Source organism: Kluyveromyces lactis (genome assembly GCF_000002515.2).
Source record: "Kluyveromyces lactis strain NRRL Y-1140 chromosome E complete sequence".
Taxonomy (NCBI): domain Eukaryota; kingdom Fungi; phylum Ascomycota; class Saccharomycetes; order Saccharomycetales; family Saccharomycetaceae; genus Kluyveromyces; species Kluyveromyces lactis.
In genome coordinates this window covers 1251795-1277280 of record NC_006041.1, presented here as the reverse complement: position 1 = coordinate 1277280, position 25486 = coordinate 1251795, and the positions used below count along the sequence as shown (strand labels likewise).

The 25486-nt window shown below is 37.3% G+C and overlaps 13 protein-coding genes across 13 annotated transcripts, besides 1 other annotated feature; 9 read left to right on the top strand and 4 right to left on the bottom strand.

The window, feature by feature from the left end:
* Nucleotides 1-1630: 1630 nt before the first annotated feature.
* On the top strand, nucleotides 1631-2779 carry KLLA0_E14433g (TauD/TfdA dioxygenase family protein; the record flags this gene model as incomplete). The annotated part of the gene is made up of 1 exon (XM_454600.1): nucleotides 1631-2779. One exon carries the CDS (start codon nucleotides 1631-1633, stop codon nucleotides 2777-2779), a length of 1149 nt encoding a protein of 382 aa, XP_454600.1.
* A 598-nt stretch (nucleotides 2780-3377) lies between these two features.
* On the bottom strand, nucleotides 3378-4334 carry LSP1 (lipid-binding protein LSP1; the record flags this gene model as incomplete). The annotated part of the gene is made up of 1 exon (XM_454599.1): nucleotides 3378-4334. One exon carries the CDS (start codon nucleotides 4332-4334, stop codon nucleotides 3378-3380), a length of 957 nt encoding a protein of 318 aa, XP_454599.1.
* A 792-nt stretch (nucleotides 4335-5126) lies between these two features.
* Nucleotides 5127-6563, top strand: ULA1 (Ula1p; the record flags this gene model as incomplete). Its single annotated transcript, XM_454598.1, has 1 exon — nucleotides 5127-6563. The coding sequence occupies one exon, from the start codon at nucleotides 5127-5129 to the stop codon at nucleotides 6561-6563; it is 1437 nt and encodes a 478-aa protein (XP_454598.1).
* A 26-nt stretch (nucleotides 6564-6589) lies between these two features.
* Nucleotides 6590-8380, bottom strand: SPB4 (ATP-dependent RNA helicase SPB4; the record flags this gene model as incomplete). The annotated part of the gene is made up of 1 exon (XM_454597.1): nucleotides 6590-8380. The coding sequence occupies one exon, from the start codon at nucleotides 8378-8380 to the stop codon at nucleotides 6590-6592; it is 1791 nt and encodes a 596-aa protein (XP_454597.1).
* Nucleotides 8381-8760: 380 nt separating this feature from the next.
* On the top strand, nucleotides 8761-10095 carry DEG1 (pseudouridine synthase DEG1; the record flags this gene model as incomplete). The annotated part of the gene is made up of 1 exon (XM_454596.1): nucleotides 8761-10095. The coding sequence occupies one exon, from the start codon at nucleotides 8761-8763 to the stop codon at nucleotides 10093-10095; it is 1335 nt and encodes a 444-aa protein (XP_454596.1).
* Nucleotides 10096-10210: 115 nt separating this feature from the next.
* On the bottom strand, nucleotides 10211-10909 carry SNF8 (ESCRT-II subunit protein SNF8; the record flags this gene model as incomplete). The annotated part of the gene is made up of 1 exon (XM_454595.1): nucleotides 10211-10909. The coding sequence occupies one exon, from the start codon at nucleotides 10907-10909 to the stop codon at nucleotides 10211-10213; it is 699 nt and encodes a 232-aa protein (XP_454595.1).
* A 333-nt stretch (nucleotides 10910-11242) lies between these two features.
* Nucleotides 11243-12415, top strand: HAT1 (histone acetyltransferase catalytic subunit HAT1; the record flags this gene model as incomplete). Its single annotated transcript, XM_454594.1, has 1 exon — nucleotides 11243-12415. The coding sequence occupies one exon, from the start codon at nucleotides 11243-11245 to the stop codon at nucleotides 12413-12415; it is 1173 nt and encodes a 390-aa protein (XP_454594.1).
* Nucleotides 12416-13279: 864 nt separating this feature from the next.
* Nucleotides 13280-13475: a sequence feature (Centromere Klla0E).
* Nucleotides 13476-14038: 563 nt separating this feature from the next.
* On the top strand, nucleotides 14039-14662 carry LOC1 (Loc1p; the record flags this gene model as incomplete). The annotated part of the gene is made up of 1 exon (XM_454593.1): nucleotides 14039-14662. One exon carries the CDS (start codon nucleotides 14039-14041, stop codon nucleotides 14660-14662), a length of 624 nt encoding a protein of 207 aa, XP_454593.1.
* A 950-nt stretch (nucleotides 14663-15612) lies between these two features.
* On the top strand, nucleotides 15613-17034 carry CIT3 (citrate (Si)-synthase CIT3; the record flags this gene model as incomplete). Its single annotated transcript, XM_454592.1, has 1 exon — nucleotides 15613-17034. The coding sequence occupies one exon, from the start codon at nucleotides 15613-15615 to the stop codon at nucleotides 17032-17034; it is 1422 nt and encodes a 473-aa protein (XP_454592.1).
* Nucleotides 17035-18378: 1344 nt separating this feature from the next.
* Nucleotides 18379-19977, top strand: PDH1 (putative 2-methylcitrate dehydratase; the record flags this gene model as incomplete). The annotated part of the gene is made up of 1 exon (XM_454591.1): nucleotides 18379-19977. One exon carries the CDS (start codon nucleotides 18379-18381, stop codon nucleotides 19975-19977), a length of 1599 nt encoding a protein of 532 aa, XP_454591.1.
* A 508-nt stretch (nucleotides 19978-20485) lies between these two features.
* On the top strand, nucleotides 20486-23068 carry NIC96 (linker nucleoporin NIC96; the record flags this gene model as incomplete). Its single annotated transcript, XM_454590.1, has 1 exon — nucleotides 20486-23068. The coding sequence occupies one exon, from the start codon at nucleotides 20486-20488 to the stop codon at nucleotides 23066-23068; it is 2583 nt and encodes an 860-aa protein (XP_454590.1).
* A 247-nt stretch (nucleotides 23069-23315) lies between these two features.
* On the bottom strand, nucleotides 23316-23783 carry YPI1 (type 1 protein phosphatase-activating protein YPI1; the record flags this gene model as incomplete). Its single annotated transcript, XM_454589.1, has 1 exon — nucleotides 23316-23783. The coding sequence occupies one exon, from the start codon at nucleotides 23781-23783 to the stop codon at nucleotides 23316-23318; it is 468 nt and encodes a 155-aa protein (XP_454589.1).
* A 682-nt stretch (nucleotides 23784-24465) lies between these two features.
* On the top strand, nucleotides 24466-25401 carry RPN11 (proteasome regulatory particle lid subunit RPN11; the record flags this gene model as incomplete). The annotated part of the gene is made up of 1 exon (XM_454588.1): nucleotides 24466-25401. The coding sequence occupies one exon, from the start codon at nucleotides 24466-24468 to the stop codon at nucleotides 25399-25401; it is 936 nt and encodes a 311-aa protein (XP_454588.1).
* Between the last annotated feature and the right edge of the window lie 85 nt (nucleotides 25402-25486).

The following is a 25486-nucleotide window of genomic DNA, read 5'->3' as shown; positions in this document are numbered from 1 at the left end:
TCTTTGATGCAGCATTGAGTTACGATATAGCACAGTACACATTGTTAATGGTTAATTCACGTGATATTAGCTGCCCTGAGTATTAACCAACTATTTGACAAATGTCAGATATTTAATAGAATATCTAACTAAACTAATTCAAAGCTTTGAGAATTCATTTCAGTAGTTAAATGTGTAATCCCTAAGGATATGGGCTTTTTGGAAGTGATCTTTTTAAGTCCGGGGGGCAAATTGCTGAAACAGTACCTTACCCTTATGTTACAGGCCAGTGTATACTATACGATTAGATTGAAATTACTGATAGGGTAATGCCAATGAGAACTACAGAATTCATACTCGTATAGAGCTTGTATAAATCAGATCAGTTATATTCCAGAACCAATGGGTTAAGTGAGAACATAATTTGATATATAATTCAACTTACAATTCTGTTGTATGCGGATTTGAGAAGAATCCTATTGGGGCTCTCCAAGCAAATTATCGATCATGAGCCATTTTCAGTGACATCAGAAAGCTTGAAGTTAACCTGTTAATACCACGCTTAAAAGTCTCAAACAGACATCCAATATGTTGTTATAAGCTGCGCGAGTGGTGTGCACTCTGTTTTTCTATACATCGATTTTCTTTTGAAATACGTAAAATTTAAAGCATAAAACAATAATATTTGCCCATATCAAACCATCTACTCTAAACAGCTAGATTTTGTGTGAATAAGGAAATAATGTCTAGTACCCAGACAGAAGCCATAAGTGATTCACCCATATGAACAAAGTGTTAACACACGGAAATGACATGGAAAATGTTTTCGTAAATGTATCTACACTTATCACCAAAGTTCTGTTAACGGCTCAATCGCACATTAACATTGATGAATAGGTATACGTTCGTACTTGAGGTTTCACAGTAAAAATCATAGTCCATATAACGGAACAAATTAGACTTCGTCTGACTATCAGCCAAACCCTGTAAAAACACCCACTAGTACATTGTTATGCATGTCCTTTCGCTGTTGCTGTGAATAACACGTGACTCAAAAATCGATATCCTGCATCACTATTGGAACTTTAACTCCAGTTCACCAGGTTATGGTAGCCAGGTTCAGAAGAAGGCTAGGAAGTTCTTTGTGTGGCCACAAGTGATAGAATCTGGAGATATAGAGAAATTGTCGTGTCTTTTCCTATCTTTCAGTAAAGACATTGATATTTCAAATCAACAAACTATTCCTAAGTCATTGACGGGTGAAAAAAAGTCGTAGAGGAAAAACGATCGAGCTCTGACATTGTTTTCTCACTGTATTTGATGAATTATAACGTGATATTATCTTAAGTGTATTGGTCGCATTTTCAGCCCTTTATGCCGAATGCACGTCTGAACGGCTGACGTTAGTCATTATTAGACTTTCCGTGACTTAGGATGACTCCGTCCGCATAAATTCCGGTCGAGAGGAGAGCGAGCCTTTATTCGTATCATACATCAGGAACGTTCATAAGTGTACTTGTTGCACTACATGACATCAAAATGATATGTATATAAGAAGATGGGATTGAGCTTCTTTTTCTGGGCACCGTTTCTTCACATCAGTAAAAAGACGAAAGATCAATACTGAAGGTCAATACAACTACAGAACACGATGCCTGTATCAACCTTAGAAAGTTGGAGAGCCAACAAAGGAATTATCACCGCCGAATTGAACGCTGACGATGACGGTGTCGTTAGAACATCCGCTAAGGAAAAAAAACAAGCTAAATACAAAGATTATCTACCAAGCTGGGATCCTAATGAGAAATTCCCTCCACATTCTTTCGTTAAGTATGAGGATCCTGCATTGAAAGCTAATCCAAAGTTTCCCCATTTGTTGACAAGTGGTGTTGAAATCAGTCCTATTACTCCAAAACTGGGGTCTGAAATTAGGGGCCTTCAACTTAGTGAGTTGGATAATGCTGGCAAGGATGAGCTAGCTCTTTTGACTGCTGAAAGAGGTGTTCTTATTTTTAGAGATCAAGACTTTGTCGATAGAGGTCCTGGATACATTGAAGAGTATGGGAAGTATTTTGGTGAATTGCACGTTCATCACGCTTCCCCAGCTCCAGAGGGTCATCCTTATATTCATGTGGTTTACAAAAATGTGAAAACAGAAGACTATGACAAATTTTTCGAACAAACTTTGACCTCTGTGTATTTCCACACAGACATCACATTTGAATTACAGCCATCCGGTTATACCTTTTTTGCAGTGCTTGATGCTCCTCAATCTGGCGGTGATACCTTGTTTGGTGATGCGATTGAAATCTTTGATAGATTGTCGCCATCCTTGCAAGAATATTTGAGTGGATTACATGCCGTTCACGCGTTACCACCAAACGGCGATGCCTTTTCTCCTGATCCTACCAAGCGCATTTCAAGACATGAAATCTATGACGTTATCCATCCTGTGGTAAGAGTCCATCCAGTTTTGAAGAAGAAAGTCCTTAACATCAACAAAGTGTTCACCAGAAAAATTGTCGAACTAAAGAAACCTGAATCAGATGCTCTTCTAGCATTTTTGTATCAGGTTATCGATAATGCTCATGATGCTCAAGTTAGGGCTAATTGGAAGCCGGGCACTGTAGTTGTATGGGATAATCGTAGATTGTATCATGCTGGTGTATATGATTTCGATGCTTCTGAATCTACAAGACACCATGTCCGTGTGACTCCATTGGCAGAAAGACCAGTCGAGGATTTGAAATATTTGAATGACCCAAATTATTACCCAATTGGTTCAAAACCTGGTAAATGAAGCTCCTTCAATTTTTTCATGCTATGTAAATTGTTTTAACTTAACTTATTAAGACTTTAACTGACTGCTTCTTTTAAAATGAATATACTTATGTTTCTAAAAAGGATACTTGAATCAATTATCACGTTGTTCCGTATCTTATCCTTGCTAGCTCGAACTTTCCACTAAATCCAAAGACTTTTCGAGTGTTATTTCCTGTGATTTATTGGCCGTTTTTATTCATACCTAGAGAAGCCAGCAGGAAAATTCAAAACAGATTGATCGATATTACGACCGAATTCCAATGGCTGTTATTAACTCAGCACGATATTAGAAGTTAGTGTTACTTAAAAGAGATATAGAAATGTTTTATTACATAGAATATGAGAGTAGCAATGGTATAACGGACTTCACATACTACCGTTTTACCTGTCACACAGTAACATTGCGAGCTCTCTGGAAAAATTCATTTTTAAAAGTTAAAGAGGGCACGTACACGGCAGGAACGAGTATTTGATTCTACAATAAATCATTCCAATATACGCTAGCCACATACATTTTTAAAGAAGTGAGTGTAGCGGCATTGGTAAAATAAACTAACGCATGTGATCGCGAGAGCTTATTTAACTTCAGTAGTCTCAACAGCTTCTTCTTCTTGGCCACCTTCATGTTCACCAGCCCACTCTTCTTCAGCAGCTAAGGCTTCACCTTCCTCGCCATCTTCATCGACGTAAACATCATCGACTGTTTGGTGGAAGGACAAAGTTGGCTTGATAGCAGCGACATCCAAGGTCCAGGATTCCAAAGCTGATTCGGCATCCATGATGATTTGTCTTGAAGCTTCGTAACCATCGTAAGCGGCTCTAGCTTCTCCAGGAGTCACTGGAGAATCGTCCAATAGTTCTAGTAAGGCCTTACCGTAACCAGCGATTAATGCGAATTTCTCAGCTAATTCTCTCACAGAGTCGAATTGATAATTGAAAGCAGCCTTTAATCTTTCTCTGGTAATGTTAGACAATTGGGCTTCAGCAACCAACGATTCGGCTTCAGCACGAACCAATTCTTGCTCCAAAACTGGGATCTTGGTGGATTGAGGGTCCTTGTACTTCAAGTGAGCAATCTCATCAGTAATCTTTTGCTTACGGTCTCTTGATGGTTGCACAGAAGCTTCAATGTTTCTGATAGATTTCAAAGTAATTCTGTATTGGTCATACTTGTCAATGAATTGGTCTTGCAATTCAGCCAGTTCATAGATAAGAACGCCTAGCTTGTCAGTCACGTCAGACACGTCATCGTCATTTTCAGAACCCCATAGAGACAATTGTTTAGCAGCAACACGACGTTCACTAGCAACAACTTCTAAAGCTCTCAAGTAACCCTTTTCGGTCTTAATTAAAGAGGATAGCTTTCTAGATAACAATGGGCCGAACTGACCAGCAGTATTCTTTCTGATACTGGAGGCAAAAGAACCCTTACCAAAAAACTTAGACTTGGTAGTAGATTGTGGTGGAGCTGGAGTTTGGAGCTCTGAAGCTGTAGGAGCCTTCTTATTTCTCAAAGAGTAAGTTCTGTGCATTTTTGGAGACTAGTATCGGTATTTAATTTAACTTCTTGATATCGAATATTTTCTGTTTCCCCTATTTCTTAATCTAAAAGCAGCACTAGAAGAGTAAATTGGCCCAAAAAAAATTTCGATTCAACTAGATTAAACTATGTATCGAAGTTTACTTGATATACCTGCGTAAGACCCCTAAAATTAATCCGTCAGAAAACAAGACAGGTAGAAAGATAATCAATTACTTTATATAGAGGAAAGTTATATGTAGATAGCAAAAAAGGTTCTGTCCCAGGCCAAGAAACTCTGATTATTTTTTTACTGCCTATTGCCCTTTTCAGTTATTCCCAAATAAAAAAAAAAAATGCATAGAAAGAGAAAGAGAAACAGAACATGACCCACACTTACTTTCTCTAGGGACATTGACATGGCATGAGCCACGCAATTTTTCTCTTCTTTGCAAATTGCGGGCACGGTTCTCTATGTTGGTTTCTTCAGAAACTTTTGTTCGACTCTTCTTTTCGGCTTATCATTCGAGACTGGAAAGAATCGTATGTAGGTGGATGATATTATAGTACTTCCTGCTTCCGCTTTGTCTGGTGATGGTGGTGTTGGTTTATGATATAGCCGTAGCAAAAACAGGGCCAGGAAATGACGAACTAACAGTGTATTGCCGGCCTTATGTTGGCTCTTTAGAGTCTCTTATGAAGTTTTAGGGTAATGCTGAAGTACTCGTCCGGGTAACGGTATGCAGTTGATCTAGCTTGAACTTTGGTAATCCAACTGATTCGCTTGAACTTTTAAGCTCATCTCATGATAAATACGTCATTTGATTCCAATCAAGGCGGGCTCTCTTGCATTAGAACTAGTGTTAAAGATCAAGGACCAAGGGCGTTGGTACAGGTTATGGCTGATCAGATAAATGGTGGTTTGGATGACCGTTATGATCGACAGTTGATGATCTGGGGCCATTCAGGCCAGGATTTACTTTCTCAGTCTCATGTGTGCGTTGTAGACGATAATCAGACATTGTTGATGCGAGAATGTGTCAAGAGTTTGGCTCTCATGGGTATTCATGAGATTACTGTAGTTTTTGGCTCGTCTAATGGATCAGATTTTGTGAACAAGTCAAACTCGGATATTTTAGGTTTTGATGCGTTAGAAAGTATGAATCCAGATGTTACGTTCCATATTTGGAACGAGAATGCAGTTCCAATTGATTCACAACATAAGTTATGGAACTCTTTCTCTATTGTCATATGTTTGTGCACGGCTGGTCCGTTGTTACAACGTGTCATGAAACTCTCAGCAGTTCCTCTGATAATGGCATCCACCAACGATAACTTGGGATTTGTTCGTCTTATAGGCAGTGAACCTCATTGTGTCATTGATTCTCATGGACATTTCACTTTCGATTTAAGACTCAATCGTATGTGGCCTGAACTAGCAGAATATCACGAATCATTCGATGTAAAAAATATGTCACAGGAAGAGGTATCCTCCTTGCCTTATTCCGTTCTACTGTACAATGTGGGAAAATCATTAAAGTCAAAGAATATTCCTATCAATAGAAAATCAGTGAGGGCAGAGTTCATCGAACTTCACGATTCTATACTCTCTGGACCCTTGACCAATGATTTGAACTTTGTGGAAGCAGAGAGGTCCTCATTCCTGTTATACGATCAATCAGGACCATTTCCTCACAATTTGACCAACATCTTGAATAGTTTTCATGCTGAACCTAATTCTACAATTAATCGATGGGTATACCAATTTGTACGATGCATCAGAATATTTTACGATTTGAGAGGCGATTTACCTGTGTCCGCATTCATTCCAGATATGGAATCCTCAACTAAACTATTCAACGCGCAGAAAGCAGTATATCAACGTAAAGCTGCCAAGGATAAATCAGAAATCATGCGCATTCTAGCAAAGGAGAATTATAGTTTGATACCTGAACCACTCATAGATAAAATGCTCGAGAACTTAAAACATTTGGATGCAATTAAAATGGGTAGCCTCTCATCGGCAACTAGAACTATAAGTGAAAAACCGAAGTTCAATAAGTTGCTATCGCTACAAAACGATAGACATGATACAACGTTTGTCAGCCCTGCGATGGCATCAATTCTTGGTGCAATGGTATCACAAGAATGCGTGAAATTATTGACACATCAATATGTACCGGTTGAAAACACATTGTTATATGACGGGGACTCGAATGAAACAAGCACATTTATATTATAATAGATTTATCTACGATATGTAATTGACTATAAATCATCGAAACTTCCTTGCATGGAGTTATGCTTCTTTTTCTTGTTTTGTCTTACAAGGTCTTTCCAGTCTTGCTCAACTTCATCTTCTGATTCCTCATCGCCCCGCAGAAGTTTCTCTTCAATTGCCTTCCTCTTGATGGCCATAGCTGCTCTTCTTTCAGCTTTGGCTTCTTTAGTTAGTGTCTTATCGGACCATGCCATGTTCTTCTTCTTTAGCTCACTTTTCAGTTTCTTTTTATCGCTTATTTGCTTGAGGTTTTGTAATTCTTGTAACCTCGCCTTCTCCTTTTGTTTATCTAAGTAAGCAAATGTGTCTAAATTCACTGGTGGTGATACCAACCAACCTTCCTCCGGAATTTGGTCGGCAGCATACCTGGTTATTTCGGGCATACGTGGCAGACGTAACAACCCGTAAAAGTTCGCAACGCCGATGAAATCCATGGAGTGGAATCTGAAGATCGATGATGCAGTATGCTTTGAGTAGTATTTTATAAATGCAACGTATGCTCTTACGCTGTGATCGAATCTTGCTCTATCGTGTAAAATCCAATCGTGGAATATTTTGGTTAGATTCTCTACGCCTTTCAGTTCCACAGATTCTTCTTCTAGTTTGACGTTTTTCACTTCCAGGAATGGTACGTAATCTTCTTCTCTACCTTCATTTAAAAACACAAGTGCCTTACCAATCCTATTAGCCCTACCTGTTCTACCACATCTGTGAATGAATATATCTGCATCTGTTGGTGGATCAAGTTGGATAACTAGATCAACATCTGGTATGTCTATCCCTCTAGCAGCAACATCTGTGGTGAATAGTACGGCATCGGTCAAGTTAGAAGTGAAACTGTCAAGCGTCTTCATTCTCGATTGCGTCTGTAGCTTTCCGTGTAGTGAGAAGAGTTTTAGATCATCCTGAATCAAATTAAGCTCTTTCAAATGGTTTATGAATGCGTAAAAATATGTGACCGAGATACATGTCGGGAAGTAAACTATGCATTTCTTGAATCTGTAGTTGTTGAGTAGAGTCAACAATAGTTGTAATTTATCCTTAGGTGGAATGACGATATAGTTTATCGAAAGAGATGAAGGTGCGCTCGAGTTAGACTTCACAGCAACTTTCACTGGATTTCTCATACCTGTTTTGAAGATTTGCGCACCCGCACTTTCGATTGTTGCCGAAAACAACCCTGTTCTTCTTTGCTTCGGCAACATCTTTAAAATGGTTTCTACATCTTTCTGGAAATTCAAATCCAATAACTTATCAGCTTCATCTAACACGACGGTACCACAGGAAGCAGTCTTTACATTAGTCTTCTGCAAAAAATCTAGGACTCTCCCAGGAGTACCAACTAGTATTTGGGGTCTGTTATCTGTAAAACTATTGATATCGTCTCGAACACTAGCGCTACTTGTTCCGACGAGTAATTGCGACCGTATTGGGTACAGATTATCTGGATAATACTTCAGAAAGTCTTCTATCACATCATGAATCTGACTGGCTAATTCCCTGGTTGGTGAAATGATTAACGAATGGAAATGTGATTTCTTGAATTTGGCCGAATTGGCTTCTTCTTTTATCAACCTTTCTAAAATTGGAATCACGAACGCTATAGTCTTACCAGATCCTGTAACAGATTCTACCACGACATCCTTGTTACCAGAGAACAACGGAATAGTTGAGGCTTGAACTGGCGTCATGGTCTCAAACCCCATCGATTCTATAGCCGTTCTAATCCATGGTTGTATCTCGCATTTCAAATCGTCCCACGATAACGACTTCGACATTTTGTATCAGTTCGAAACTTTAGACTAGGCTTTGGAGTGGTGAGTTTATACCTTGTTGGTCAAATCTTACTCCTGGATTTCAAATGTATGCATATGTTCACACTGATTTAATCTGGATACATTTTCCCGATGAGATGAGATGAGCTTGAACTTATTTTTTTTCTTTCCAGCTGCCATCCCAATAGAAAAGAAAAAAAATTCCATTAAATCTGTACAAACTTGCATTTAATGCTGATTGGCATTGATGCGGCGTTGTTCTCGATGGTTGTTCCATTCATAACAATTTGTATTCAAATTTGTTTGATATGATCTATTTGTTAAACTTCTATGAAGTTATATTAGCCTTGTGATATAATTCTTTCAAGACTACATATACTGGGATGGGATTTTTATCAAAACTTTTCAAACTAGATGGTAAAGGCACTGTGTCAGCAATGTCCACTGACCAGTCTGCTTATAAGAATTGGACCAGGGAACAGTTGATTGAGCGATTGCTACAGCTGGAAAATACTAGTGAAAATGGTAGTGATGCTAAAGGAAATAACTCAGATACCGTGGCTGAGGTAAAAAAGCGATCTGCGGACGCTGCTGTTGAAGCAGAGAGAAGAAAGAACGTCAAGAAACCTAGGAAATCAAGGGAATTCGACTTCTCCAAATACAACACACGGTTTGTCGCCTTCAAGTTTGCTTATTTGGGATGGAACTATAACGGATTGGCAATTCAAAAAGATGCGACTCCTTTACCTACTGTCGAGGGTACGATATTAGAGACCATGAATAAATGCAAACTTGTTCCGTCCATGGTTCCTCAAGAATATAAGTTTAGTAGATGTGGAAGAACAGACAGAGGCGTTAGTGCCATGAATCAAGTAATTTCATTGAGAGTTCGTTCGAATCTCACTGCAGAAGAGCAGCTTGATCCCAGCTATGACGACAAGGAGATTCAATATGTTAATATTTTAAACCAGATTTTACCAGAAGATATCAGAGTATCTGCAGTTTGCCTACGGCCACCAAAAGGTTTTGATGCCAGATTCAGCTGTAAAAGTCGACATTACAAATACTTGTTCAGCTCAGAGGGTTTGGATCTTGAAAGGATGCAACTGGCAGCCAAACACTATGAAGGTGAGCATGATTTCAGAAACTTTTGCAAATTAGATGGTTCAAAACAGATTACAAATTATAAGAGGACAATTAAAAGTTCAAATATCATGCACGTCAGCGAAGACATGTACTGCTTTGACTTGGTAGGTTCAGCTTTCTTGTGGCATCAAGTGAGGTGTATGGTGGCTAATCTATTTCTCGTTGGCCAAGGTCTTGAAGATCCCAATCTAATCAAAGAAATGTTGGATATAGAAAAGATGCCCAGAAAACCAATTTACGAAATGGCTAGCGATATTCCTCTAATTCTTTACGAATGTGAGTTTTCGCCGATGGAGTGGATAGTACCTGATCAAACGACTGATAAGGCATCGCGCTCCTCGTCGGTTGTAAATTCTGTAGAATTGAACTATAGATTAAAGGCTTCAGTGGCCAAAATATTCAAGGATAATCTACCAAGAGCCACTATTAAGAATAAAACTGTTATAAATGTGGGCGATGGTATCGGGAAAGTTGTTAATGTTTATCAAAAAATGTCTGATCGTAACCTGATGGATTCTTTTGAAACAGTAAACGCAAAATACAGGGAACGTAAAACACGTAATCCAAAATGAACAATAGTAATAAAAATAAAAGGATGTAAATTTTATATAGTTCACAGTAATTTCAAAGTAATCTTAATGTTCTATTCCGCAAATACTAAGATGTACTGGTAAGATTTCAATCGAGTCAGCTTAAGTTGATGATCCAAGACGGATCCCAGTACAACACTTCTCCTTCCAGAGACTGTGAGTCAACCCAAATTAGTCCAGATGCCACCATTCCATCCAAAACTGACTGACTTCTTACTCTTTTCCAGTTGAGGTTGGCTCTAAGAAGAGTTATACTGGCATATCCCATGATAGAACATATTTCAAGAATTTTAGTCTGGTCATCCGTAAGTTCATTTGGCACACTACGTAAGAACTTTTTCTGTCTTATAGTAAACAACTCAAAGCCACCGTCTAGGGGTCCCAACATTATAATGGCCTTTTCAATGTCCTCCATTTCTATGTTCATGTTCTTGAAATAATTGACATGCAACTCTTCTAAAGATATAACACCACCGTTGACATCCTTTGTGTTCCGGCAAATCTCTATAATCTTCACGCATATCTGATAGTAGAAGTCATCTATATGGAATAAATGGCTATTCTTATCGAATATAGATAATGGATCAATGCCTATCGCTGAGCACATTCTCATAAACTTCGCACGAAAACGGGGAACATCTCGGAGCTCTTTATTATGTTGCCTGGCAAATTCCACTAGTTTAACTTGAAAGATTGAAAGCTGCTCATTCAATTCATTATTCTGTGAGCCTAACTTGTTCGAGGCAAGATCATATTGACCAGACTCGCCGAAGGCCGCAACACCGAATTTCTTCATGGCAACCGTCAAAAATCTACCAATTTATGTCAGACGTTTACTCTATATCGTAGCAGATTTCACTGGAAATATACCTAAAGTAATCCAAATAAATTCTGGAACATAGTAATCAACAGTTGACACGAGGTTTGATTATATATCTATTTTAATTGCTTTGCCTCTATGCCCAACTACTCTACCATTATGAAGTGGTCAAGCTTTACCTTCTTAAATTATGAAGGAAATAAAGAAAAAAGCTGAAATAAAATGCCAGATTATAATCAAGAGACGCGAAAGCAATAATAGGAACAGGGAAAGCTGTACTCAACTGAGAAGCATTGACTCTCTGAAAATATGGCTGTTGATTTAAGACCTGAAACATGGACTGTATCTTCTAATGAAGCCCTTAATCTCTCCTTAGTTGATGAAAATGGGGCAGTTAACTTCAAGCCAACCTTCACGTATCCTATTTATGGTGATTCTGAACAAATATTTGGGTATAAAAACTTACAGATCTTCTTAGCGTTCGATTCTATCACGTTCAAACCATTTGTTAATGTCAAATATGATGCGAAACTCAATAACGAAATTGAAGATGTACAGAAGCTACTTCTTGATAAGCTTCCAGAAGACGATGTAATTATTAAAGATGAGGAAGCATGGATAAAAACGTTCACCAAGGAGCAAGAGACTTTTGCTTTACCTGAAAAAGACAAACTAGTTGAGGAATATGAAATCGGTGATCAAGAATTTGTCATATATAGAGTTTCTTTGCAGGACCCAGCTATCAAAATGTTGCATAAAAGAATGCAGATTTTCACGTTATTGTTCATAGAGTCGGCCTCATACATTGACGAAAATGATTCATCTTGGGAAATATTCATTGTATTCAATAAAAACTCTAAGAAGTGTATTGGGTACACCACCACTTATCAGTTCTGGAAATATTTAGGTGCTCAATCGTTTGATTCCAGCAAAGCAGATGAACAGAAATGCAGGGCAAAAATATCCCAATTTTTAATCATGCCTCCATACCAAGGTCATGGTCATGGAAAAAGGCTATATCAGGCTATAGTAAAACAATGGATGAATGACTTATCTGTCGTTGAGATAACAGTGGAGGATCCGAATGAAAGCTTCGACGATTTGAGAGATCGTTGTGATTTTGAAAGAGTGATTAACAAAAACTCTTTGGCAGATTGTCCGAATGAACTACCTATAAATATAGATTGGATTACCAAGAAGCAAGCTCAGTTAAAATTGGAGAAGAGACAGTTCATGCGTATCTTAGAAATGTTCCTTCTATATCAAAAGTCTCCTAACTATAGATTACAATTAAAAAAGAGAATTTATGAAAAGAATTTTGAGGCTCTTATGGATATGGATGAGAGCCTGAAGAAAGATAAATTACAAACGGCTTTCCAATCCCTAACCGAAGATTACAATCGTATTCTCTCTAAAGTAGCTATCAGAAAAAGGACATTTTCTGACTCGCAAGGTGAATCTGACAAAAGACTCAAAGCATAAAACGTCGTAATGTCTTCTTTGGATGGTTCACTTGTCAAACAAGCTGGTAACTAAGACTTATTACTTCAACTTCATGAATTGTCAAATTAACATGCGAGAATTCTTTTCTCATTTAGATAAATAGAAATCAAAGATAGTTAGTCCTTTTTGGATTATCTTGAGTTTCGACCACGATGTCGTGGATTACTAGCGCCTTAGCGGCAAGAATTGTCTACTGCTATTTTACTTTAAGAGCTTTCTTCATTATAAGAAGAATAAGTTAGGCCTGATATTGATAAACCAAATCTGTACTACTGGTAATGTATTAACCGCGATTAAATTGAAAAATAGCAAGTTTTGAGAATATGGTACTGTCTCTTATTGAACAGGATACTGTGAAGTAGTGACATTAGGGACTTGGTCTAGAGGGATAGTGATGTAAAAGTTGATGATGGACATTTCGATCTCCTGATCGGGTTTTTCTGTACTTTCTGGACGATAACCTGGGGATTTAATTAAGAGCTTCGCATGTGTTATGTAAACTATTTATGATGTTCTTTGGTTCTTCTTCGATATTCTTCTTGGTATATGCCGTCTAACATACATATAAATGTAGAACAATGATAGATATATCGTCAAATTCGAATGGAAGAATTCGATGAAGAAAACTCTATTTATATATTTTCGGGATTTGTTGATCAATAACAATATGCTATCGTATAGATCCTAGTTCATAGCGGCTCCAGTAGTATATTTACTGCTTCTGAAAAAAAAATGACACCTTAGAAGTTCTCTCACAACTCCATACAATAACATCTCCACTACCTTCTTCCCGGCTTAATTTTTTAATATTTATTATTAATTTCCTATTGAAACAGAAAATATATTTATTTTTCGGAATAGTAAAACTATACAATATTTTAAAATAAATTGAATTAAGTTTTATTTAAATTAAATAGATAATTATAAAAAAAGTAAAAATTTATTTATTTCTATTATGAGAAAATTAATAGATATTTTCTCTAGAAAAATAAAAGAAGAATTAAAACTAATTTGAAATTATATTTTATTTGCACGTGATATATATACATCACTTTGTTCACTACTGTCTTGTTTAATATACAACATAACTATATGGATTATCATTATTATTACTATACTTAAAAAGACAATTGAAAGAAAAACTAATATCATTCGGATATCTGACATTTAAACTCCAGCACAGTGTACCTATATTACCTTATACTAGTCGTGAGTTGTGTACTCTGTATCATCTTATTGTTTCTGATCATTTATTCATTTTCTATCATTATTATATTTTTTTATATTTTTTTATCTAATTTAATTTATTCTATTTTATTTTAATTGTTTATTCTATTTTTTCACATTGACATGCAGGAATTCAAGAAATAAAGTGTTACCAAGCGAAAAGAAATAAAAATAAAACTTTTCGATGATGAATTGAGCTCATCTCATCGCTTTGGTAGAACACTATCACAACTACTACAAAAGCACAACTGGACTTGAATTTATACCTCTGGGTACGCTGTCTACTAGTTAAACCGCGAGACAAGTCTGAATTTACAATAATCAGACTTATAGAAGAAAAATCCTTGACGCATAACAATCCATCGAACTTGAAAGATGGCTCCCAAACAATCAAAAACGGCTAAGAGATCCAAGAAACAAAATGGAACGAGGGAAGTAAGATCAGAAGTATTCGAGGACTCTATTGCCAAAAATCAAATGGCAAACGTGCCTAAAATGACTGAAAAATCTGATACCAAGAAACCAACCAAGTTACAGGTGAAGAAGGATAATTTCAAAGCACGTCTATATGGTAGCCAGAAGAAGAAGGAAAGACGCTATACCGAGAAAGAATTAAATATTCCAACACTTAATAGAGCGATTGTACCTGGTGTAAAAATCAAAAAGGGTAAAAAGGGGAAGAAGTTCATCGGTGATCATGATTTAATAGCGTTAAACAGATTAATCAAAACGATAGGTGATAAAAATGATGAAATAACAGAGAGCAAATTAGAGAAGACAAGGAGACTCGAAGAAATTCGTGATCTAAAGAGACAAGAAATGGAAAGAAAAGAAACCGAAAAGAAGGAACAACTAGAGGGTAAGAAAGATGAAATCAAGAAGAAGGCATCCGTTGCCAGAACTATTCGTAGGAAAACCAAAAGGCAAGAACTGAAACAAGAGACATTAGCAGCTCAGTCTGAACCTATCAAGAAGAAGAAATCTGTCAGCTTTGCATAGTTAATACATCAATTTATATATGCATATGTGTGTATGTAAATGGAGGAATCGATAACCTTTTAGCATCGATCATGTGACTAAACATATTAAAAACATTAGATTACCGTTACTGTAACAACTGGAGTTAATCAGCGTTTCAGCCTCAACACAATTTTGGTGTCAGCAGCTGTTCAAAGATTCGGATATGAGGGCGCATGTGTGTATCCGGCTGCCATGTCGGTCTTCTATTTTCTAGTCATTGTTGATGATGAGAGAACAGAGACATTTCAACGTTGTTGGGGACTTCCATACAATGCAGATTGAAAAGTGGGACATTCTTACGATTCTGAAGCCAGATGATAAAAAAAAAAAAAAAGAAAACTGACGCTGCTCTGCCAGATACCGTTATTGACAAGATGCTTTCAGCTGGTAAACACAAGCACCATTTTTTTTTACGTGACTTAACTATTCTGAGTTCATCTAGTATTCTGGTAAAGCAACGGTCAAAAACTCATCCCTTCAGAGTTTGGCATGTGATTAACAAGGAGGAGACAAAAGGGTCGTCAATTTAACCCGTTCCAAATGCAATGATCGTCGGTTTATTCTTTTTTTTTTTGTCAACTAGTTGTATTTAATTTACAAAACTGTCATCATTTTAACCTTCTCCACATTCAATAACATTTTAAAGGTCATAATATAACGTATGAGAGTTACACCTCTTTCGGTGCCGAATAGATCAATAGATCGATTAATTAGCAACTGATTACCGCGTAAACCACTTCATTATCACGATTTATAAAGTATATAAATGATGGTAATTATAGATCTTATCGAATTTTGAAATATGGACTTCAGTTTTGCACTGACGTCTTCCCTTATTTTATGTATATTTGAATATTTCGAAATAATAACAAGGCTGACTCAGGAACAATCCTCAAGGCACATTATTTATATTATCAATTATTTTCGGCATGATGCTCAAAAACTTTACGCAAACTAGATTGTTTCATTCTAGTAGACATCTATTGAATTTGAAAGCTGCAATTGCTGACGTTATACCAAAAAGAAGAGAAGAATTACTACATATCAAGAAGAACTTTTCGGATGTGAAAGTTGGTGACATTACTATTGGCAGCGTTATCAATGGTATGAGAGGAAATCAATCTATGTATTGGGAAAGTACCACATTGGACCCCAATGAAGGAATAAGGTTCCATGGGAAAACTATTGCTGAATGTCAAAAGTTGTTACCTGGCGCGCCAGAAGATAATGGGAAAGGTGAATTCTTACCAGAATCCATGTTATGGTTATTGATGACTGGGGAGGTACCTTCAGAGGAACAGGTAAGAAAATTGACTCAAGAATTGGCTGAAAGAGGTGCCAAGTTACCACCTCACACGGAGAAGCTATTAACGAGCTTGCCTCGTGACATGCATCCTATGACCCAATTGGCAATTGCATTGGCATCCATGAACAAGGGATCCATATTCGCTGAGAAGTATCAAGAAGGTAGCATTGGGAAAATGGATTATTGGGAATACGTCTATGAAGACGTGTTGAATCTAATTGCCGCTTTACCCAAGATCACCGGGAAAATTTACAGCAATATTGTTAACGATGGTGAACCTTTAGGCCATTACAACGTCGAAAAGGATTGGTCGTACAACATTGCATCTTTGCTTGGAATGACAGTTAGTGATTCCGTGAACATGCACTCGCTCACACAAGAAAGATCTAACGACTTCGTTAACCTAGTTCGTTTATACTGCGGTATTCATGTTGATCATGAAGGTGGGAACGTTTCTGCACATACCACGCACCTTGTCGGGAGTGCCTTAAGTGACCCATACCTCAGTTATTCTTCTGGTATCATGGGTTTGGCAGGACCGTTGCATGGATTAGCGGCTCAAGAAGTGGTTAGATTCCTAGTTGAGATGGAAAAGGATGTCGATTCTGTAGAAAATGTGAAACAAGTGGAAGAATATCTATGGAAAGTATTGAATTCAAGTAGAGTGATTCCAGGATACGGCCACGCCGTGTTAAGGAAACCAGATCCAAGATTTGATGCAATGTTGAATTTTGCAGAAAAGAGACCAAAAGAATTCAAATCTGATGCCAAAGTCCAATTGATGAAACAATTATCACAAATTGCACCAAAAGTCTTGAAAGAACATGGTAAAACAAAGAATCCATATCCAAACGTCGACAGCGCATCAGGAATTTTATTCTACCACTACGGTATTGATCAGCTACTATTTTTCACAGTAATATTCGGTTGTTCAAGGGCAATGGGACCCTTGTCACAGTTGGTTTGGGACAGAATCCTTGGTTTACCAATTGAAAGACCAAAGAGCATCGATCTAAACACCATAAAAAAAATATGCAAAATTTAAATATAAATGAAACGAACAAGAGTTTGTAACCATTAATTTTACTACTGATGATAACTTATGACATGACAAAGGAAGATGTAATTAACCTATTTACGTATTCGGCTATATTCACCAAAATACATAACAATTCGAAATAACGATGCCATTGAACTTCTCACCTCGATCACGTGATGTAAGGCTATTCACATGTCCCAATCTGACGTGTCCCGTTCTACTCAACCCCAACCGGTGATCACACCGAATTGAAAAAGATGGACATCCGCTGCAGCTCCGTCGTCCTACTTTCTGTCACCTGTCTTGTCATCTGTCATCCGTCGTTACCCCACATTTTTTTACTCAAATAGGATAATGTCATTTTTTTCTTCACCTTGTTAGCAACCCGCAATAACAGATAGAAACATAACCATACATACTTTCATACGTTTCCCAACAATTAGTAACCGAACCGGCCTGTACGATAAAGCTTCTTGAATTATGTATCACTCTATCAGATAAACTTACACAAAAATCAGCACAAGCTTATTGTGAGGTAGAAAAGAACCCCGGATACCGAGTTGGAATTGGATTTGACACTTTCTTCCCCTTAAGAACAAGTGTCGATCGAACGGTTACGGGTCCGACATTAGAAGAAAACAAGATTTTAAGGGACAGTGATTAACCCATGAAAGAATGACTTGATTAATAACTGCGAAAACGGCTACAAAAAATGGAGGCAAAGTTAACATGATGAGTAAGGGCGTAGGTATGTATGTATGTATGTATGTATTTGTTCCATATTCTGTTAGTACTTGCAGTTCACCGAATACTATCGTTTTAAGAGAATCAGGTAAAAGAAAACTAGGGAATCAAAGAACAAAACAAGGTCATCAGGTGTAATTCCTTACTCCGTGAAATAGTGTATATTGAGGGAAGGCTGATTGTTTGTTTTTTAAAGAGAGGGTAGGGTTTTGAGTATGGTTTGATTGATTAATGAAGTTGATTCATGGATGGTACCCGCACATCCTTCGATCGATCATCGCATTATACCCCTCTTTCTCATCTCATTGGAAAAAAGGGTTGACACAGGTAAGTTAATGGAGACCAACTTTTTTTCCACACTCAATTAGGCTTGGTCATCGATAGCTTTTTGGGTAACCCTGTGAACAGTATAGAGCTGTCACAATTAACAAATAAATGAGCTGAAGGCTTGGGCAAATTATATAAGAGAGCTATTAAATCCTTGATATTTGATTGATAGAAGAATTGTTTTTAGGTCTTTGTCAATATTTGGTTTAGCTGATATTTAATTGACATTTTGATTAGAGAAGTAGTATAGAAAGAAGTTCAAACAAAATTAAGTTAACAATGCTACGTCAATCAGCTAGATCAAGTGTTAACAATATAGCCAGATTATCATACAAGAGGCCAACGACATTCGTTAATAACGGTATTGCAACTCAATTGAATAGTATGAAAAATTACTATTCTCAGGAAGCCATTAACATCGATAATAAGAGACCAGAAGCAGATGAAGTATTAAGAAAAATTTCTTCTTATGTTCACAATAAAGGTATCACTTCTCCAGAAGCCTATGAAACTGCAAGGCTCTGTTTATTGGACACATTAGGTTGTGGTTTGGCTGCTTTGAAATATGATCAACCTAAAAACCTTATCAAGCCAATTGTGCCTGGCACGATTGTACCTAACGGTACCAAAGTGTTGGGTACTAAATATAGAATGGACCCTGTGAAAGGTGCGTTTGCTATCGGAACTTTAATTCGTTGGTTGGATTTCAATGATTGTTGGTTAGCTGCAGAGTGGGGACATCCCTCTGATAATTTAGGTGGTATTCTTGCCGTGGCAGATCATTTAACTAGATTGTCAAAGGCCACCGGAGGTGATGAGGGAAGATTATTCACCGTGAAAGATGTGTTAGAAGCTATGATCAAAGCACATGAGATTCAAGGTATTATTGCCTTGGAGAATTCCTTTAATAAGGTAGGATTGGACCACGTTGTTTTGGTCAAAGTTGCTACCACTGCTGTGGTTTCCAAGATGTTGGGTCTATCAGAAGCTCAGACCACAGAAGCTTTATCTCATGCTTTTGTAGATGGACAAGCTTTAAGAACTTATAGGCATGCTCCAAATACTGGTTCCAGGAAATCTTGGGCTGCCGGTGACGCAGTGGCAAGAGCTGTCAACATTGCATATTTGGTGAAGAATGGAAGTCCAGGTACAATTCCTTCCGTACTAACCGCTAAGACATGGGGTTTTTATGACGTTCTTTTCAAAGGTAAACCATTCACCTTCCAGCAAAGGGACACTTTCGGTTCTTATGTGATGGAAAACGTTCTTTTCAAGATATCGTTCCCAGCAGAATTCCATGCTCAAACGGCAGTGGAAGCAGCTATTAAGGTGAATAAACAGTTGGCAGAGTTGGGCAAAACTTACAAAGACATTAAAAAGGTCAGAATTAGAACTCAAGAAGCCGCTGTGAGAATTATTGACAAGGAGGGTCCATTGTACAATTATGCTGACAGAGATCATTGTATTCAATACATGACTGCTATTCCATTAATTTACGGTAGACTAACGGCTGACGATTACAGTGATGAAGTAGCAAGCAACCCTGAAATTGACGAATTGAGAGCTAAGATGTATTGTACTAAAGATGACCAATTCACTTTGGATTATCATGATCCATCAAAGAGATCAATCCCAAACGCTTTGTTAGTAGAATTGAATGATGGGACTGTCTTAGATGAAGTGGTCGTAGAATATCCAATCGGTCACAGACTAAGAAGAAAGGAAGGTGTCCCACTATTGATGCAGAAATTCTACCACCATTTGCGTGAACATTTCGCCGGCGATATTGAAAAGGTGGAAGCTTTAATGGAAGCAAGTACAGATGACGGTTTCTTAAACTTAACTGTTGATGAATATGTCAACATGTACTGCGATTAAGCTTTGTCCTTCGCACAGCATCATCAACGTATAACGACCACAATCAATTTTTCATTTCATTCAACTCTTTTTTTGAACTAAACGAAGTAAAACCTACATTTCAATGGTAACCAAAACAACATTTTCTATTCTACAAAAACTGACCACAGGAATCAAAAGATTCTGGCAATCATCAATTCCAGATTACAATATATAATTAACTTATTTTCTCTTGAGTTAATACATACATACTTATGTTTTAATATTAATTACTGTCATGATCAATTTCTGGCTGTCCATTTTTTTGTCCCGTCACATGTTCGGGTAACGGTGCAAAACATTGTAGTTAAAAAAAATTAGACAGAAAACAATAAAAGAAAATGTAAACTATCAATACGTTGAATAGATGATGGAAATAATTCATTGAAGATACTTTGAAAATCAATACACATTGTTGCTATCCATCGCATCAAATTATCTTTAACCCGTTCAGATTTTGGAATTGTAAAATCCACACAATCGTGGAACTATGAATATCAACAGTCAAATCAGCAGTGATACAATGCTATCTGCATTTCAAAACGATGCAAAGACTAGTGGCTCCACGTCTAAGAGCTCATCGAAATTATTCAATGAGCTTTTAGAAACGTCAAAGAACTTACCTTCTACTTCATCTGACCTTGGAGCTATCTTATTGAGTGTCAATGAGATGAAAAAGAGGGCACAGGAGATGCGTAAGACAATTCCTCACGATTCCAATCATACAAAAGCTCATTATCTCTTAGCAGGAAGTGGACTTGAATTTCACGAAATTGAGAGTTCCTTGAAGAATCTTAAGTCATCAGAGTTGTTAACCGAACAACGGGTTGCACAAGGCTATAACGATGGTGATTTGGACACTTATTTACATATTAAGAAGGATGAGAATATCCTTTCCTCCATTGAACAATCATTGTCTTTAGCAGCGAAGGATTTTGATAATTTCATTAATCAGAACTTCAACCTAGATTGGAAGCAAAGGAAAGATGAAGTAAGAGAAAGCTTTGGGATCCTAGTCAAGAAACGTCAGGATAGTTCTAACTACGATACGACTAATTTGGCTCCTTTGGATCCCAACGGTCCAATATTTTGGGGGAAACCACCTGGTAGTGGTATCTTGGATGGTGATTTAAATTCAAATGTCAATGGAAATCACATCCTTAGAGAAAAGTTTGAGAAATATGCCAAAATTATTTACAGGTTTAACAATTCAAGACAATCACATAATGACGATTTTCAATTAACCAAAGAGTTCATTGCCATCTTTCAGAATACGACCGACTCGAAGTATAGACAGCTACTTGACGGTTGGGAGATTATAGATAATGCAACAAATCAATCCCCAAATATTGTTGAGTTTTCCAAAAAATACCTAGAAAACCAGTTCTTGAGCTATGTTGACAATTTGTATTCAAAGAATCCAAGCGAAGGTTTACCGACCAATGTTAACAAAATTAGAGCATTTATTGACCTCAAACTGAAGACTGGTGAAAATACTTGGAAATTTAACAATCTTACGATTGTGAATGGAATTCCCGTATGGGCCTTGATTTTTTATTTGCTAAGGGCTGGTTTACCGCAGGACGCGCTAGAAGTAGTTGTTAACAACAAATTGAGTTTCAAAAAAGTGGAGCAATCTTTCCTAACATACTTCAAAGCTTATGTAACGTCTCCTGATCATCGTCTTCCACAGGAATTTGTCTCAAGGTTGCATACAGAATATAACCAGCATATCAAAAACACTTTGGACAGCGATCCGTTCCGTTTGGCGGTCTACAAAATTATTGGCAGATGTGATTTGACAAGGAAGAATATCTCTTCTATTACTCTAAGCGTGGAAGATTGGTTATGGATTCACTTGATGTTAATCAAAGATGATATGGATATGGATGATCCAGTATATGAAAGGTATACCCTCAGCGATTTCCAACATACTGTTGTCTCTTACGGTGAGTACATGTTTAAAAACTATTATCTACAGGCCCTTTTGTTAAGCGGACAATATGAACTAGCAGTACAGTACTCATACAAAATAAATGAAATCGATGCTGTTCACTTGGCAATTGGTCTAGCGGCAAATGGCATGTTACATGTGTCATCTTATAAAAAGGATGAGTTGATCTCCGTGAATGATGGCCAAACAAGGATAAACTTTGTTAAGGTATTAGGAAATTACACAAAGTCGTTCAAGTACTCTGATCCAAGAATAGCTGTCGAATATCTAATTCTCATCGCACTAGTGAATGAGAAAGAGCAGATTGAATGGGCGTATGAGGCACTCAGGGAATTGATCTTGGAAACTAAAGAGTTCACCATACTTCTCGGAAAGATCAACTCTGAAGGAATTAGGATCCCCGGTGTAGTTGAAGAAAGACGCCCATTATTACAGCTTGAGGACCAGAAGGACTTTTTGTATAAGATTACCGAACAGGCTGCTCGTAGGGCTGATGAAGAAAGAAGAATTCATGATAGTTTGTTGTTGTACCAGTTATCAGAAGAATATGACATTGTTATGTCCATTATCAACAAGTTATTGGGAGAACTTCTAAGTAGCACTGACCTCAATCAATCCCTCTTTAGGTTGAATGACAACAGCGAAACGAATTACGTCTTAATGGCAAAGAAGTTAATCGAAGTGTACATCAACAACATCGAAATCTCTAAAAAGGTTCAGGCAAGAAACAAAGAAACATGTATTGTCTTGTTGAAACTAGCTGATATAAGAGCATCATTCCTAGCACGCCAATGGCAAAACACCCTACAACAGATTGAAGATCTCGATTTAATTCCGTTCACGGATGAAAGCTCGACCAGAAAAAGAGCACAAGAATTTACACATTTGGATGAGAATATATTAAAGAACATACCTAACCTGTTGATAATTACAATGCTATGCATTTCTAACATCATAAAGCAGTTGAACGAAAGTGATTACCAATCTTTGACTAAAAAGCAGCAAATCGATTCTCTCAAACGTGTTGCTAAAAATTGTATGATTTATGCTGGTATGATTCAATACAAAATGCCAAGAGAAACTTACAGCATATTAATCAATATAGAAGTTGGTTTGTAGCAGAGCTCTCATTTATGAGCACCTGAGTTATGTCAGAACCCAGACGTCCTACCATAATAGCATACAATAAAATAACCATGTGTAAGTCGATTGTTATTCGATATAATTGCCTGATAGATTATATATGCATATGTATATATATACATTTGAACTGCCAATTACCTTTTCAGCAGTGCATTGTTGTAGTGAGTAGAAGATGCAACGAAATGTACAAGAAGTGAAAGAGTATGCTGATCAAATTCCTAAATCATTGAGCGTCTTTTCTGTTCTTATCTCTATAAGCGCTGTAATCTGGCTGGACTTCGTATGCATTCGGACTTGGTGGACGTTTTTGCTCAAGCTTTTTTCTCCGCCTTTCGAGTCTTGCCTTTCTTCTTTCGTCAAAGCTTTTTCCCTCATCCTCGTCTGAAGAAGACGAAGATGATGAAGACGATGAATCATGTCCATGATTATGATCGTGCTCGCACTCTCCTTCCTCTTCTTCATCACTCTCTAATGGGGTATTAGGATGGAAAATGCAACAAATCTTAGTTTTCTTCTTGTTCATGTTCTCATTATCTATTACTTTCTCATCCCATCTTACTTTAGACTTGGTGTCCTTCTTCTTAGTTTTGTTTTTCTCATTCTGGCCAGCACGCAATTGAAGCAGCTGCGGAACCTCCGTAACAGTGACGGTATGCGTTCCTTCAGGAAGAGCAGAAGGTCCTTCACTCATATGTTAGGAAATATTTCAAAGTTTAATTATGATGATGGATCAAACTGATAAAAAAAGCGTGACGATAGGTAAAGTTTTCCTGTCTAAGTCTTGATAATCTTTCGTAATTTCACTTATCAAAGGACTGGGAACAAAGTATGAATAATGTAAGAAATCGTTTCCTATTTCTAAAATCTTCGGCGTCAATAAAACGGAATATTTTCTTCAACAAGTCGTGCTCTCGAGTATTTGACTGTACTAGACCATGGAGCTTCGCTTTGTATATGAGATATCCATGTATGCATAGAAGTACTCCAGTCTCATCTCATTTTTAAAGGGAAGAAAGAGGTTAAATATCTGAAGGTCAGAAAGTGGTGATGTTCGTTAATAATGACTACTAAATCCATAAGCCAAAAGAAAGATCGTAACTTTGTAATGCAGTGGCAAACAGTTTACAATTGATAAAGGTATAAGCAGATAATTCGTCAAGAATTCTCATCTCTGTACGTGTGGTATCCATAAGTCATTATTAGCAGTATTAGATACACAGTAATTGAAATCTACAAGACAATTGCATACTTCTCAGGAAAGAATAAGAATTTCAATTTGTTGGTACTTTATTAAGGAAGTATTATATCAAGAAACAGAACGCTGATACAAAAGCCAATTTATCGTCTCCGCAATTCAAATCCTTCAACAAAAGATGGAAAGTTTACAAAGAATGATGATGTCTCAAAGAGCAGGCATGATGGGTGCCAATGCCACCGAGGTTCCCCTTGATGACACCAAGGAAACTGTGTACATTTCTTCTCTTGCATTGTTGAAGATGTTGAAACATGGGAGAGCTGGTGTTCCAATGGAAGTCATGGGTCTTATGTTGGGAGAATTTGTTGATGATTATACAGTAAACGTTGTCGATGTGTTTGCCATGCCTCAGTCAGGTACAGGTGTTTCTGTCGAGGCTGTTGATGATGTTTTTCAAGCTAAGATGATGGATATGTTAAAACAAACAGGAAGAGATCAAATGGTTGTCGGATGGTACCATTCACATCCGGGTTTTGGTTGTTGGTTATCTTCAGTAGATGTGAATACTCAGAAATCATTTGAACAATTAAACAGCAGGGCTGTGGCGGTGGTTGTTGATCCTATTCAATCGGTGAAGGGTAAAGTGGTCATTGATGCATTCAGACTAATTGACCCTTCTACTGTCATGAGAAACCAGGAACCAAGGCAAAATACTTCTAATATCGGGTTGATCAACAAACCGAATATTCAAGCGTTGATTCATGGTCTAAATAGGCATTATTACTCGCTTAATATCGATTATCACAAGACTTCCGCCGAAATGAACATGTTAATGAATCTACATAAGGAACAATGGCAATCGGGACTAAAAATGCATGATTTCAAGGAAAGAGAGGAGCACAACTTGGGTGAAACTCAGAAAATGATTAAGATCGCTGAACAATTCACTAAGAGAATTGAGGAAGAGAGAGAATTGAGTGAAGAAGAATTGAAAACGCGTTATGTAGGAAAACAGGATCCAAAAAGACATCTTGCAGAGACTGCTGAAAAGCTCTTGGAAGACAATATAGTATCTGTATTAACAGCGGGTGTTAACTCTGTTGCTATTAAATAACCATCTTACATACAGTAAAAATACATCAACTTCAATTTGCGAGATAAGTTTTAGCCGATGAAATGATGAATCGATCCAAGAGTGT